The sequence below is a fragment of the Cetorhinus maximus genome, chromosome 18 (assembly GCF_964194155.1).
Source record: "Cetorhinus maximus chromosome 18, sCetMax3.hap1.1, whole genome shotgun sequence".
Taxonomy (NCBI): Eukaryota; Metazoa; Chordata; class Chondrichthyes; order Lamniformes; family Cetorhinidae; genus Cetorhinus; species Cetorhinus maximus.
Window position 1 is genome coordinate 48,772,440 of NC_135896.1, and position 16,690 is coordinate 48,789,129.

The following is a 16,690-nucleotide window of genomic DNA, read 5'->3' on the forward strand; positions in this document are numbered from 1 at the left end:
AGTTCCAAGTCAGAATGGTGTGCTACTGGAGGGGATCCTGCAGATGGTGATGTTGCCATGTATCTGCTGCCCTTGTTCTTATAGGCTGGGAGAGGTCACTGGTTTGGAGTGTGCTGTCATAGGAGCCTTGGTGGGTTGCTGCAGTGCATTATGTAGATGGTACAACACTGCACTGGTGGAGGGAGTGAATTTTAAGATGTTGGATGGGGCACTGATCAAGCAGGCTGCTTTGTTCTGGATGGTGCCTAGCTTCTTGACTTGTTGGAGCTGCACACATTCAGGTGAGTGGAAAGTAATACACCATATTCCTGACTTATGCCTTGTAGATGGTCGACAGACTTTGCAGAGTCAGGAGATGTTACTTGCTGCAAAATTCCCATGCTCTGACCTGCTCTCATGGCTGGTCCATTAAAGTTTCTGGTTAATGGTAACCCCCTCAGGATATTGGTTGGGGATTCAGCGATGGTAATGCTGCTGAATGTTAAGAGCAGATTGTTAGATTCTCTTGTTGGAGATGGTCATTGCCTGGCACATGTGCGGCGTGAATGTTACTTGCCACTTATTAGCCTAAGACTGAATGTTGCCCGGGTCTTGCTGCATATGGACACGGACTGCTTCAGTATCTGCAGAATTTTGAATGAAATGGAACACTATGATCATCAGTACACTGCCCCACTTATGGCCTTATGGCGGAGGGAAGGTCATTGAAGCAGCTGAAAATGGTTGGGTCTAGGACATCACCCTGAGGAACTCCTGCAGTGATGTCCTGGAACTGAGATTGTTGGCCTCCAACAACCGCAACCATCTTCCTTTCCACTAGATATGACTCCAACCAGTGGAGATGGTTTTTTTTTCCCCCCCCAATTCCTATTCACTAATTTTGCTAAGGCTCCTTGATGCCACACCTGGTCGAATGCTGCCTTGATGACAAGGACAGTCACTCTCATCTCACCTCTGGAACTCAGCTTTTATTTTGACCATGTTTGGGCCAAGCCTTTAATTAAGTCTGTAGCTGAATGGCCCTGTCAGAACCCTCCTGGTTTGCAATGTGAAATTTTGTTAGATAGCAAGCCATGTGAAAAGGCTAAAGGTTGTTGCTTTCAATTTTGTTGTATAATCTCAAGTTGACCTTTTTGACTATAGCTTTCTACTGCAAAGATAAACTGAACATAACTTCTATAATTTAGTTACTGAAAAATATTTCCTTCAGTTTCGCCAGCTTCAAGATCAAACAGAAGCATTGAAACAAGAAAACAGGATCCTGAGAGATGCTGTGAGCAAGGCCCCCACTCAAATGGAGAGCAAGTGAGTTGTCCTGAACCTAAGAGCTAAAATGTTAAGTGCAAATTAGTAATTTTGATTACTGATTTATTGCTAATCATTTCTACATGATTCACTACTGACTGGTGTCAGGATTGAATCCCTGCTTTGACTGACTGGTTTCATAAGGACAACCCATTTAGCTAGCTGCTTGCACTGAGGAAACAGACTTCTTTTGTAGGTAGGGAGTGAAGTGAGAGAGAAGAGAAAGTTGAAGCAAATTTGATTTCTAGATCATTAAAGGAGCCATATTTTTCTTGACTGTATACAGATAAGTTGGTCCTGTCCAAAGAGAACCGGAGAGGAAAGGATTTGTTATTTCAGTTCCAAATTAGGCTATTCTTGTGTGTCTCTCTGTGAATACCCTATTCTTAGAGCAAGGGTGGATTGTATGCTTCCAGTGTTTCGGGGCAAGATACTGGAAGGTTAGTCAGAGTGGCTTGGGCTAATTAAACTTCCCTAGTTGTTTTTCTCCCGGTTGACTAAGATGGGGAGTTTATGTGAAACATAGCATACTTTGAAGATTCAAGTGCTAGTATATAAATGCTCCTTTCATAAGCAGAAGGTAAACTCTACAACAGTGGTTTTTAAACTAGGGTCTGTAGAGCCTTTCCAAGAAGTCCACGAAGTAAGCACAGTCATTGGCAGTATTTGAAAGTCTCTGGTTGAAACAGTTATGGCAGTAACTGCTCATTGCTTCCAAGAATGCATCCTCACCCGCAACCATCACCCCGTTTAAGTGGGAATAGTTCAAATTTATATGACGGTGCTTATCCGACATAAAGCGATTCTTACCAAGCCACCGTACAATGTCTCGGCAATGGTCAGATGTGGCCAGTTTGAACGCTGCTCTATACCCTTTGCTGTGGGCATAAGGGGTGACAAAAGAAAATAAAGGTTTGGCTGCAGAAGCTGATAAGGAGTATCTGCTTCATGGCAGAACACTAAATTTTAACCTAGGTCTTTGGACTAGTCTGTCAGTTATAACACATGCTGAGAGTTTAACTTGTTGTCTTGCTCTGGGTACTCTACTATGAAAGGAAGCAAGTTGCTGCTGGCTGCCTGATCATCTGCTGTTGGCCAAGATTTCACGGTACTTGGTAACTTTGAATTATGACAGTAAATTACTTTAAACTAGAAGCAACCTCATACTGCTGTTGCAAGTTCAGATGAAGCCATGGGCAGTTTTGAATCCAGTATCAAGAAACAAAAAAACAAACTGAAAATACGAGAGGTTGTATAGAAACTTAATTCCCAGCAAGCAGTCTCAGAACAGTTCCATTGTTTTTCCACTTTTGCTATATCACTTTGAAAATAGATTCCAAACCCGACTGTTATCTGTGTATATATTATCAAACTAAACAAAGTACTCTGGTTTTATGGAGCTCAGTGATGGACAGATGCTTACAAATTTTATCATGGGAAGCAATGAAACCTGCAAACTGAAGCGATACTTCAAAGTAAGGCACCAGGAATGTAAAAATAAATTGAAAGACTTTGAATGAGAAGACCAATACAGTTGTCAAATCTCCAAGAATAAACATAGCATGAGTTCCAGAAAGTATCCTCCTTAACGGCATTTTTGATTGCTATAAGCAAATGCATGTTTTCTGAGAGGAATGATTCTTCCAGCTGCTGTAGAAATGTGCAAAGTGATGGTGAGTGAAGATGCAGCCCAAAAGTTGAGGACCATACCATTTTCTAATGGCAGTATAAGAATTGAGGAGCTTTAAAGAGATGTGAAGTGTAAATGGACAGGCTTCATGAATAGAGAACAGTTTGCAATTCAGTTTGATAAGACAACTGACATAGGCAGTCTAGCACAATTATTTATTTCTGTTTGGCTGGGTGGAATCTTGCATCTTTTGTCAGGCATTACTAGAAGAGGCAACAAGTGAGAAATATTGAAGTTATGGGATAATTTAAGGAAATCGGAATTACTCGAGTGGGAAAATTGTGCTGTTTGCACAGATGATGATGCTGCTACGACAGGCAATAGGAGTGGCCATGTTGCATGAAAAGGAGCCATAAACCCACAGATAATTGTGGTACATATGTTGCATTGTCAAGCCCTTCAAAAAGAATGGAATCTGAATTATATGCTGTGTGAATTTTGTGAAGTCCAGACTCGTAAATTCATGTGAATGCAAATTAGTATTTCGAAATGGGTGCAGGATATGAAAATTTTGACTCTCACTTAGTACTTTGGTTATCTTGCCACAGAGTCCTTGAAAGAGACTTTGAGTTTCATATAGAACTGCTGGGTTTTCTTTCCATGCACAAACCTGTATTAGCAGAAAACTTCTGACCAATTATTGATCAAACTTGTAAATCTTGCTGACGTTTTTAATCTGTTAAATTTATTGAATCTATTAATAACAACTACAACCATGCTCAAGTTAGTGACAAAATAGGTGTGTTTGGTTCAAATTGAGATTTAGAAAGCTAGACTGGGCAATGGAGTTTCAGATATGTCCCCACTACTGACTTGAGTTTCTGAATGCAAACACTGACAGTTGTGTGAAAGAAAGGACCATTGTTCATCTTGCAACATTGGCAGAGTACTTTGTTTAGTTTGATAATATATACGCAGATAACAGTTGGGTTTGGAATCCATTTTCAACATAGGCATCAAGATGATATAGCAAAAGTGGAAAAACAGTGGAATTGTTCCATGACTGCTGGGAATTAAGTTTCAAGAACAAACACCCTTCCAGTTTTACTGTCCGTTTCTGTGGAATACTTAGAATTGCTAAAAGAAGCCACAAAAGTATTGCTACCCTTCCCAACATTGCTCCCACAACAGAAAATGATTGTTTTGACAAATACTGGCAGTTTACATAAGTCATTATCAAACATCACACTAAGCATAGATTCTGCTCTGCAGTGAGAAGTGGGTACACTCGCCTCACTGATATCTGTATGTAAATATTTGTTTGCTTAAAAACATTATTTAAACTCACTTTTACCCTTAATATGAAAGCGTTACATGTATTATAATTTAGATGGGGGTGGGTTTGCAATTATTAATCAATTTGAAAAGGAGTTTTTCAACCAAAGAAGTTTGACAATCACTACAGTTTTTGTTAAATTCTCCTGGTGCTAGCAAATTAGTTTAACGTCACAGAAACTATGCTTATAATTAGAATAACGTTGTGTGTCTGGCTATATTTATCTGTGTAATTTAAATGTCTCGTTCCTCAAAGATGCCTTTTGTTTGAAAAGAATATTTTGTCGTATTGAGCCAAAGTGTCCTTTTACCTTAGATTCCAGAGGATTTGTTTCAGAAATGTGAGCAGACCTTCTAATTGTTCACACCTATTATTCTACTGACTTGCAGTCTGCTCTGCACCTTTAGTTTATAAGTGAACACTTTTGGTCTTAACAATTTGGTCTAGCCCAGACAACTTTGTTCGTTTTTGTTCTATTTGCTCTCACCGGATCACTTTTTAAAAAAAAAAATGTAGCAAAATTCTCCCATTTGCTCTTGCTTCATCAGTACATACCAGATCCAAGTGCTCCTTACTGCCGCCGCCTTCCAGACTGGCCTGAGCTACTTTCCACCCACCCATATGCATCTTACTACCACATTCCGGAATTGGCTGGAGATATTCCAGAAGTGTTTTTATGATTTAGCTTCCGGAGTAACCTGGGTTTCTGTCCGCATTCACACTCTCAAACGCAAACCCCACCCTGACACATCTTGGTGCTGCCTCCAGAAGATAAATAGCCAAAAGGAGACTGTGAAATAAGTAGGCCTAATTATGAGAGAGAGAATTTTTCTTTCCATCAAAATTCTCCTTGGACAAACTTGGTGATTGTCACCGTACTCCCAATCTGCTGTCATTGATGAAGTGCCTTCACCCTAATGTATTTTCATTCTGTATTAAAGTTTGAAGTGAATTGAACCAATGTGTGGAAACTCAGACATTTGAATTGCATTGTGAAATGCGAAACTGCTAACACAATAGTGTATGAAGTTTGCACATGTTCTCTAGAATGTGTTAAGAAATGAAAAAAAAAAGTATTTAAAACTACACGATATATTATTTAAAACTATAAAGCCGTTAATTGGTTTATAAATTTGAATGCAGACAGTCAACAGAACTGAACAAGCTGCGTCAGGACTATGCCAGATTAATGAATGAACTTACAGAGAAAACAAATCGCCTTCAACAGGAAGAGGCACAGAAAAAGAACTTGGAGGTTTCTTGTGAACAGACTGTTCAACAACTTAAGGTATAAAAACAGACTTTATTTCATGCAAACAGGAATTTGAGATGTGTCGTTTGATGGATTAAATCAGTGGTTGTAGAGATTATTGGAGGGAATTTCAGTTTTGCCAAAGTAAAAATTGAAAATAAACGAGTAAAAATTTAATGGTATGAACTTGCTTCCTTCCTGCCTGATAAATGGTAATCTCGAAGAAACATACTTAAATGCTCAGACAGGCATTTTGTATATTTAACATTGTATACTTTCACAATATGAACCAAGAAACTGCTGCAGAATGTGGTTATTTGGTGTGCTAGTTTTGAACCTAATGCTATTACACGTATTTTATAAGTTGATTGTTTTCTGTAATAAAAACAAAATGCCTGGAATACTCTGCAGGTCAGGAAACATCTGTGGAGGGAGAGAGAGTTAACTTGAATTATTTCCTAAGCTTGTGAATTATTAACTTTATAATGTATTAACTCATGTAGGGAGTTTTTCCTGAATAATATTCTCTTTATTGAGATCTGGATTATGAAGAATTTGGTAAATCAGTTTTGTTCCTTGTACTTTTGCTTTTTTTTGGGTTAAACTTCAGGTGGGAAGGAAAAACCGATTCTATGTTGGTGGTTATGATAACTTCAAACATTGCTGAAGCTTGTCTTTTATAGCTTATACCAGAAATTTTTCAGTTGCTGTCTTATGCCTCCTGTGCAATTTATGTAGAAATCTTGTTTCTCTTCATACTCTGCCCCACTACTTTTGTCTGAGACCCCCCTCATTCTCCCTGACCCTATATCCATTAAACTGCTGAGCACCCAACTCTCCCTCCTGGTCTCCATGGCAGCCGATATTGTTCACAGTTCTCTCTTCAGGTGTTGTCTCCCTACACTTTAAATCTGCTGTCATCACCCTCTCTTCAAAAAAACTATGCTTGGCCGCACTATCCTTGCAAACTGCCGTCTCATTTCCAACCTTCTGTTCCTCTCAGGTCCTTGAATGCCTGCCATCTTTGCCATTGAAATCCTCAAATCAGGCTTCCACCCTTGCTACAGTAAAAACAATCCTTATCAAAGTCACAAATGACATCCTATGTGACTGTGACAAAGGTAAAGTTTCCCTCCATGTCCCTTCTCGACCTGTCTGTAGCCTCTGACACAGTTGTCCACACCATCCTCATCTAATACCTCTGTACTGGTGGCCATCTATGTTGGCACCGTTCTTGGCTATCTAATTGTATCCAGAATGTCACTTAGAATGACTTCTCTTTCTATTCCCGTACCATTACCTCCGGTGTCCCCCAAGGATCCATCCTTACCCCCGCCTCCTATTTCTCATCTATGTGCCCCTCCTTAGCAACATCATTCAAAAACATAGTATTAGTTTTCACATGTATCTGCATGCATGACAGCTCTACCTCACTGCCATCTCTGTTGACTCCTCCACTTGCCAAATTATCAGACTGTTTATTTGACATCCAGTCCTGGATGAGTGGAAATTTCATCCAATTAAAACAATGGCTTCAGTTTTCCCAATGTTTCAGTCCCTGCTCCAAGCACTTTTCTCCAGCTACCAGCTCCACCCCCCTCCATGGCGATGGTCTGAAACTGAAGCAGTATGTTTGCAACGTTCGTGTCACACTTAATGATGAGCTTCCAGCAACTTACTTGTGCCTTCAGTAAGACCACCTATTTTCACCTCCGTAACATCACCTGACTTTACCCCTTTCCCCACTCCTGCTGCTGCAGCCTTCATTTGTATCTTTGCTACCTCTAAACTTGATTCTTCCAACATACTCCTGGCTGATCTCCCACCTTCTACACTCCGCACTGAGGTCATATAAAACTCTACCCATGTCTTAAATCGCAGCAGGTTCTTATCCCCTATCACCTTTGTGCTCGATGACCTACATTGCTTGAATAGGACTCAATGCCTTGACTTTTTTTAAAAACAAAAAATTTCATCCTCGTTTACAAATCCCTTCATGATCGTGCCACTTCCTATCCCCCTAATCTCTTCCAGTCTCACGGATATCTGCACACCTCTAATTCTGGCTTCTTGAGCATCCCTGATTTTTTTTAACTACTCCACTGGTGGAAGCCACACCTTCAGTTGCCTCAGCCCTAATGTCTCTACCTCGGTTTTCGCCTTTAAGACACTCCTTTTAAAAAAAACTTACCTCTTTGACTAAGCTTTTGGTCATTTGACCTAATCTCATTATCTGGCTTAGTGTCCTATTATGTTCTCCTGAAAAGCTCCTTGGGATGTTTTATTCAGTTATAAAGGTGCTATATAAATTGTTATTATCTTATGTTGACTTGCTATTATCAAACCCATTGTAACCTAGCAGTAAAGGTTGCCTAACTCCTCTTTTACAGGAAGTCATTCAACCCATTTGTGTCTGTACTGACTTATTGAAAGAGCCATCCACTTAGTCCCATTTGCCCTGTGAAGTTTCCTTTTTCTTCAAATATTTATCCCTTTCACATTTAAAGTTTTTAAAAATGATTTTTGCTTCCATTGTGATTGCTGGGAAATTCCATCCCGCAATAGGTTGCTGCATAAAGTATATCTCCTAAGCTCTCCAATTGCTTTTTTCGTCATTAAGTTCATGCCCTTTCATATCTGACTCACTGATCAGTAGGAATAATTCATCATATATAAAAGCAAAATACTGGGAATGCTGAAAATCTGAAATAAGAACAGAAAATGCTGGTAAAACTCAGCAGGCCTGGCAGCATCTGTGGAGAGAGAAGCAGTTAACCTTTCGAGTCTGTATGAGTCTTCAGAGCTAAAGGGAAATAGAAATATGATGGATTTTTATACTGTTTAGGGGGTGGAGCAAGATAGAAGGTAAGGGAAAGGTGATAGTTAAGGAGAGATTGACAAAAATGTCATGGACATGAGACAAAGGGAGTGTTGATGGTGATAAAGAGTAAAGGAGGTGCTGATAGTGGCATAAAGGTAATATAGCAGAGGGTGTTAATAGCAGAACAAGGATCGGTGCTTTCTGAAAGTACAATATAGAAACAAGTGACAGATGGCCCTATGGAGGAGGAGTGCTAGGGAACAAGGATATTAAAAACAAATAAATAAGAGTAAAACAAAAATAAAAATTGGATCAAAAAAGGGGTCATGATGGAGAGAGTCAAAAGTTTTTGAAATCGATGTTAAGTCCGAAAGGCTGTGAAGTGCCCAATCGGATGATGAGGTACTGTTCCTCCAGTTTGTGTTGGGCTTCACTGGAACATTGCAGCAGGCCAAGGATGGACATGTGGGCATGAGAGCAAGATGGTGAGTTGAAATGGGAAGCAACAGGAAAGTATGGGTCATGCTTGCGGACTGAGCGAAGGTGTTCCGCAAAGTAGTCACCCAGCCTGCATTTAATCTCCCCAGTGTAGAGGAAACCACATTGGCAGCAGGGAATACAGTAGACCAAATTGAAGGAGGTGCAAGTGAAGTGCTGCTTCACCTGAAAAGTGTGTTTGGGGCCTTGAACAGTGAGGAGGCAGGAGGTAAAGGGACAGGTGTTGCTCCTTCTGCGATTGCATGGGGAGGGTATGAGGAGTTGGGGCTGATGGAGGAGTGGACCAAGGTGTCAGAGGGAGCGGTCCCTACGGAATGCTGACAGGGGTGGGGTGGTGAGGGGAAGATGTGTTCGGTGGTGGCATCATGGTGGAGTTGGATTAACCTTTTCATCGAAATCCCTTGTAATTTTAAACACCATTGGTCTCCTCTTGACCCCCTACTCTGTTGAATATTGACTCGGTTTCTCTCATTTCTCCTAATCAATAAGTGTCACATTGCTTGCATTAATTAGTGACACTCTTCTCCATAACCTTGTCGTCCTTCCTCAAGTAGAATGTCCAAAACGAGATGCAATCATTGAGTGGAAACCTAGCCAATTATTTCCATGTATTTAACATTCTCTTAGCTTTATAATTTAGGTCACTCAGTATTAAAGCAAAGAATGTAAATATGCATTTTTAAAGCTTTATCAACTTGTTCTCAGTTGTGTTCCTGAACTGCTAAAGTATTTTCTGTCCCTTACTTTGAAAAGCAGTTTTTAAATTTTATATATATGTATTTGTTTGATAGTACAAAACTTGAGTATTGCTAAAAAAAGACATTTTGTTGAAGCTTTTCGTTTTGTAGTCATCAGGACAACTGCAAGACTACCAATGTCAGGGAAAACAACAACTTTATACTGTGTGAGAGGGGTGCTGATTGGTTGGCAAGTGGACTCCTCTGGTAGAGGTGTTGCCATGGAGAATGCATCAGTTAATGGTGACTGACAGTTAACTGCCAAGCATCGTTTGAAATTTTAAATCAAGCAGCTTGATTCTGGTCAAGGCATTGCCCTGAGGAATGAACCAGTGAATGGTTATCACTACTGAAACAGGTGCAATGTGTGTACATGTTCTTTCTGCCTGCAAAGAACAGGGCCCTGTGTATTAATATTTGTAACTTCCAGTATACGCAGATGCACCACAGTGAGCCCGACTGACTATCTCAAATTGGTTGTCAGCCTAATTTTTAGCATACTGAGGATTATTTAGCAAATGTTGTCAAGTCCACTTGCTGACCAATCAGCACCCACTCCTCATATAAAGTATAAAGTTGTTGCTTCCCCTGACATTCATATTCTTACGATTGTCCTGATGAGTGCAAGACAAAAAGCTTCGACAAAATTTCTGTTGCAGCAATACTTTTGTGCATGTGTTCTTTTTCCCCTCAAAAGGAAACCCTGTATTTTTAACATCTGCCCTTTTATCTACCCAATGAACATTCCAAAATTTTCTCTTTACAAACTAATTTGTGAAAGTATCAAAGTAAATACAATCAAATGTGGCATAAGAAAATGAGATGTATTTCAAGTTCCGGGGCAAGACATCCTGTGCCCCTCATTCTTGTTCTACAGAAAAGTGGAGTACTGCATTGTGGTAAGCAATGGGGCAAATGCATCCACTGTTGAGTTTGATCATTCACATTTGACTTGGCAGATTAAATGTGACTTTGATATCCATCAATCCTTTCTGCTGATTTATAATGTACTATGTCGTGTAATGTGTTTATCATATCAAAAGCCTCTTTAAAAAAATATTTTTTGTCTAATTTCTCTATTTATATTTTTTATAAGAGATAAAAGCTACATTGACAGTTTCTGCTTTTATTCACAGACTCAGCTGCAGGAGGAAGTTGAAAGGAGACAAGAGGATATGCAGAAATTTCTCAGGAACATAACAACAGAGCACGAGAAAAGGCTAACAGAAGTTCAGGGTGCAAAACAAGGTAATTGTCTGAAACACTTATTTGATACTCTGGGAGTATCATTTGATCCCTTTCATGCCTTCTCTAAATTTTCTCTGTTCTCCTTGAGAGGCAACTCTGCAGCAGTACAGTTCCCTGGTTGCTGGTCACTATCCAGTACCATATCAGTCCATCAAGGTATACACGTGAATAGGTATTTTAACGATTTATCTTTAGGGTGTACAGCAAAGCTGTACAACAGGTGTGGAACAGCATCTGATGATGGTACACTTACATCCGTGTGGGACATGGGGATGTGCGTCAGGAAAGTAGCTGCTGCAGAAATGTCTGTATTCAGGCTGTAGGCATTTACTATTGTAATCTATTCCCTTGCTGTGCAGCCCATTATGGGGGTGGCCAGTCTGTCAGGTGAAGGAAATGGATCTGTTCATGTTGGTAGCCAGTCACCTTCCTATTCCCCCTCACATGGCAACTGGGGTCTGTACCACTCGACTCCTATGAGCTTCGCGTATTTTGCAGGGATTAAGTGGGTTACAGAGAATCGGCTGCAGAAGAAATGTTATGTCTGCTTGTTCTTTGAGGCATGTCAATATTGGGTGGCTGAGCCCCTTTTAGGTTTAGGGAGATTATTTTGGGTGTTGCTTTGTTTGAATTTCACCTGGAACTGTGAAGCTTGCTGTTTGTTCTACTTGATGCTTTGGGTTAGTTTCTTGGGAAGGACTGAGGTGCTGTTCCTTACCTGGGTACCTTGGAGAAGGCAGAAATTGGGTGATTGGTAATCTGGGGTGGCTCCACTTTTTGCTGTGGTACCCTTATGTGTCCAATAATGTATTTTTCTCCATACCCTGTACCAGATTCTTTTTCTGTTATATTTCTACATCCTATTATTTTACAATTGATTTTTTTAATGCATGTAGAGTCACCTTTTGATCCTTTCACCCAGTTAAGCTGACCACGCTGTTTCCAGCAGTTGGTGATTATGAACTTCTGTCCATTGGCTGATGGATTCTACAGGTCGCTTATATACCTTTTTGGGATTTGTACTTTTTTTTAACATTTGAATAAACTGCATCTTCCCTGTTTCATATAAAATTAGCATGTGTTGTACTTTAGTATCCGGTCTACCATTTAACCAAGTAGAGTGAGGTTTCCTAACCAATCCGAAATATGGGCTTTTCGAAAAACCACTTCATCGAGTCACAATTTTTTTTCTCCAAATCCAGCAGTCTAGACATCAACTACTGCAGGAGAATCAAATTGCACACTTTCAGAAATTCCCACGCTTCTAATTTTCTTTGGTCAGTATATTCAAGAAAGTGCGTTCCTTTTTCATCTATTCTTTTCAAAAATGTTAGGGAATTATTTAACAGCTGCTGAGATACTTTTGAAGTGTCAGGGTTATAGAGCATAGGAGGATGCCAGTTGGCCCTTTGTGCTTGTGCTGGCTCTTTGAAAGAGCTATCTGATTAGACTCTCAGCCTTGCAAAATTTTCCCCCTTCAATATTTATCCAATTTTGAAAGTTAGTATTGAGTCTGCTTCCACCATTCTTTCAGACAGTGTTTGTTATCATCGCCTTCTTCATTGATTATATTGTCACTGTTGCATAGTACTGCACCCACACTCCAACTGTTTAAGAAACAATACAGTCCAGTCAACTCATTGACTCGTTTGTAAGTCATGTTAGGTTGGGTAAGGGAGGGGTCAGGAACAATCAATCAGTTTGTGATCCCCATTCCATTAAGGGTGTTGTTGTTTCTGTATTTCTCAGCCCAAACCAAGTTTTATGTATCTTCTTCTTAAAATTCATGCAGATTTTAATCTATATTGTTAACTCTAGATTCAACACAATGGTCTGGATTTTGTGGTCAATTGTGAATGAACAACATTTGCTGTGTATTACACTTGTAGCTTCTGTGGAGTTTTAGTGGGCTTTTGTGTGACGATACAGCACAGCTCCCTCTATGCAGGGAATCTGGGACCTGTGTAAACAGATCAAGCAACAGTGTGCCACTTCATGCTTCAGTAAAGATTGTTCAATCTGATTGGTTGAAGAGTCTGAACCAGGAATGTAGTAAGTTAGACTGTTTAATTCAATGTAAAATCATGTACAGAAAGAGAGAGGGCAAGATGCTGTCATGTTCTAGCATATTGTGAATTTTCAGCCAATGTTTTAAAATGTTGACCACAAACAATTAAAAATGGCCACTGCAAATCATCTGACCTTTGGCATTACAAGCTCCAGAGGTCCTGAGTCTCAAGCAAATGCATAATTAAATATGGACATCTGGGGAATTTGCATATCCCTTTAAGGATGGACCAACAGCTGGCTTGTTTTTCTATTTCATCATGAACAAAAACATCGAAACTCAATGTGTTAGACAAATGTGAATGGATCCCATCAATCTTCCATTGAGTTATGATGGTCCCTATCCAAACTAGACTGGGTGAATTTCGAGGTGTTGAATGACAACATGATGCATAATCAACTCGCCCACTTTTGGAAAAAGGACTTTGAACTTGTACAAATCACATGGTGAGGAAACCCCATTTTGTTGTCTGCTTTTAAAATAACAGCAAGAAGCTATTCTGATGCAGAGCTCCATCAGCCATCCAACCAGCTGCAAGTAATTTCAGTAGCCAAGGCGATAAACAGCAATAACTTGGAAAGGGACTCGCCCTGCACCCACAAACCCCCCCCCACTCCCCCCCAGCCCATTCCAACTTCGAGTTCACCTGAAAACCAATTTCCTGGAAATTTGAATACAGGAAGCATCATAGCTTACTGAGAATTCTCTGCTTTACAAGACCTTCTCTTCAATTAAAGGATCAACTCATCTAAAACTACAGGCCTGTCACAAAAGAGACTGAGAAGATCATAAATTGTAATTGTATTGTTTTACCTTCATTTGTATCTAATCTTTGTGTGATATTGTGAGAGTCATGTGAGTGAGACATCACTTTTTAAACATCTGGAACAAGCGTGTGATAAATAACCTTTTTAAAAAAGCTCTTGAGGCTTTTGGCTGGGATTATTTAAATTGGTACGATAACTGAGTATAAGAAAACATCTTAAACATCTTTTGCATTCAGACAAATTGATCGCAGGCAATAAAAAGGAACACATTCTGGCTGTGACAGTGGGATTGAGAGAAGAGACAAGTTCATTTTTTACTTCTTTATATATCTAATGATAACTAAAATCTGAGAATGATACTCCACACTAAAAAAAGATTTTTGTGCCAGAGAGGATATTTGATAGTAATTTAAAGTTCATCACAGTATTTAAAAGTCACCTACATTTACATGGACAAAGCCTAACTTTTTTCTAGCATGTTTACTAGATATCTGGTGGGTAAATATCATGACTCCTCATTCTTTGTGTGCTTGAATGCTAAATCTCTTCAAGATATTGGTGTTATGTTTGTGGAGGTGCAGGACAAACCAAGCGGCAGGTTCCTGAATTCTGCGTTTAACCATGTGTGCGCAGACAGTGCATGTTACTGTCCCAGTCACTTTATGATGCTGATAGCCTCTCCATTATCTTCACATGCAAAAGCGGGCCATTGTATTCTTTGTGCACCTGACAATGCTAAGTTGTACATCAGTTAGCAATGGAGACAACGATTGCTTGTTATAACGCCTGGAGTTCTATGATGTAAACATTGCTATAAATTTGCAGATAGCTAAATTAGTGACCCATATATTTCAGTTGAAGAAGTGTGTGCTAGCACTTTGTGCAGATATTAAACTAGGCAGCTAGGAAACAGTCTGGCGCTACTGCAAGTAATGAGAAAATGCCTTTTGAATTAGTGCTTTGTACCAGCTCAAACAAAAGTGTATCTTAAATTGTTAATTGTGGCTATATTGTTATATTTTCTTATAGATTTGCAAAGTAAACTTCTGGTTGCTGAAAATGAAATTGGTAATAAAACCAAAGAAGTCCAGAGCTTGCACAGCAAACTCACTGATACCATGGTATCCAGACAACAACTCGAACAAAAGATTATGCAGATGGTAACGGCAGAGCAAAAGCGAGCTACTGCAGATGAGACCTTGAAGAAGCAAGTGCAGGTATTGGCACTCCTGGATCTAGGTGGCAAAACCATATTTGAGGTTGTTTAGATTTTCTTTTCCTTCCAGAGACCATTTGTGTTTTCACATTCTGTCTCCACGCTTCCCATGTACCCCCACCACCCACAAAACAAATACAGAATTCAGCATGAAAATTTTTCTCAAGCTGTTGTAACTCTACTTGAACAGTAATTCTTAGTGAGTTTTTTTTAAAGCAGAGATTTCCTATCTAGTCCATATAGATTAAAAATAATGAAAACATCTGTTTTTTATGATGTGGAGAATTCAGAACTTGTTCCTATGATATTTGATGTGCTGTTCCAGTTGCCTGAAGTTGCGTAAGAGAAGAATTGGAGTTTGGTTCAAATTTGAGAATGGGAACAATATTGACAGAGGCCAAATGATTACTTGGTACCTTTTTTGGGCAGGAATGACGCATTGCGGGTTTGTAATCCCCTGCTTCCCCCCCATCCTATACACAACAAATTTTTATTTTCCAGCAAGCTTTCATGGTTTTCTAAAATAACTTGGGACAATTTAGTTTTTATTAACTGATGTAAAACTTGACTTCCATTAAGTAAAATAAATGTCACTATACAGCTTTTTTGGCAAATGAACAGAATCCTGAAGAGACAATACTTTTAATGTAAAATGTATGTTATACATTGTAATGCATTCATGTTTAACTGTTCATCTTGGCATTTGTATAGGAAGTTATTGCTGTTTAGTTGGAAGAACTTCTATAGTCTAGTAGATCTCTTAACCAAAAAAAAATCTAGTCAGAAATAAATTGAATGCACTTTGCTGATGAGCAGGGAACCTTTGCCAGGTGCATGCAGCACCAACACCTGACTTTTTTTTAGAAAAATAATACAATTTGGAGCAATTGCTGGAAGGAGTAAATTTTTGAACAGTTTTTAATTTCCACAAGCTGTGCTTTTATGCTTCAATTCTGAAGGAATTTTTAAAATAAATTTTACGTGGGAGGAAAATCGAAAGCTAGCCAGAATAGAACTGATTTCTACTATCCTCCTCTTGTGAAAGAATAGTGTTCCATGTGTACCTGTGTTTACCTTGTTATAAAACACTTAGCAACTAAGATGTATCTTTTGTATTCAGAAATTTGGTTTATAGTGTGTGGAAAAGCAACTTTGTCTGCATTAAGAAAACTGCAAACTCATTTTTCTGCTCTGTCTATACTTCATTGATCTTGTTAGATCTCAACCCTTCTGTGTCATGGTCAGTTTGAAAGGGAACTGCTGACATTCTCTAACGCCATTTCAAACTGCCTGTGATCAGTGAATTTAAAGAATAGGAATGGTGTATATATTTGTTTTAACCTCCTGAATGGGTAGTCAAGAAATTATACAGCAGCAGAATTTTGGAAATTTATTTTTTTCAGCGTGTTTATTTTTAAACACTAATCCAACAGTGAATGCTACTTCACTCTCACTCCCATTTACACTCTCATACACACTCTGGAAAAGTTACAGGGGTTTAAAAATAAGTTCCAACTTGTAAGGAAAAAAGGAAATGTTAATTTCCCACTTGTCTGATGTAATTTGAAGATCAAGGTTGCAGGCCTGAGGAGGGGTTGTCTTTAGTTGAAAAGTCAGTTAAGGGATTTCAGCAATTGGGGTTTGAAGAGGTTTGCTGGAGTTCTCCTAAAGGGATGAGGTTGGTTTCTGGTTGTTTCTTCAATTGATGAACAGTCCTTGTGTTGGTTGATGTCCAGGTAGGCAATGATCCGTTGCACAGTCTGGAGAAAGCACAGGCTTGGGGGCTATGGTCGATACCCCCAGGTATTATTG

The 16,690-nt window shown here is 39.3% G+C and overlaps 1 protein-coding gene across 11 annotated transcripts in view; it reads left to right on the forward strand.

Moving 5' to 3' along the window:
• ktn1 (kinectin 1) overlaps window positions 1–16,690 on the forward strand; it is a 114,686-nt gene that overhangs the window by 33,425 nt on the left and 64,571 nt on the right. For all 11 annotated transcript variants that reach the window (XM_078562671.1, XM_078562669.1, XM_078562675.1 and 8 more), the window contains 4 exons: window positions 1,211–1,305; window positions 5,415–5,559; window positions 10,716–10,827; window positions 14,692–14,879. In XM_078562671.1, coding sequence (XP_078418797.1) covers window positions 1,211–1,305; window positions 5,415–5,559; window positions 10,716–10,827; window positions 14,692–14,879 — 540 coding nt within the window. The remainder of the gene's footprint in view (window positions 1–1,210; window positions 1,306–5,414; window positions 5,560–10,715; window positions 10,828–14,691; window positions 14,880–16,690) is intronic.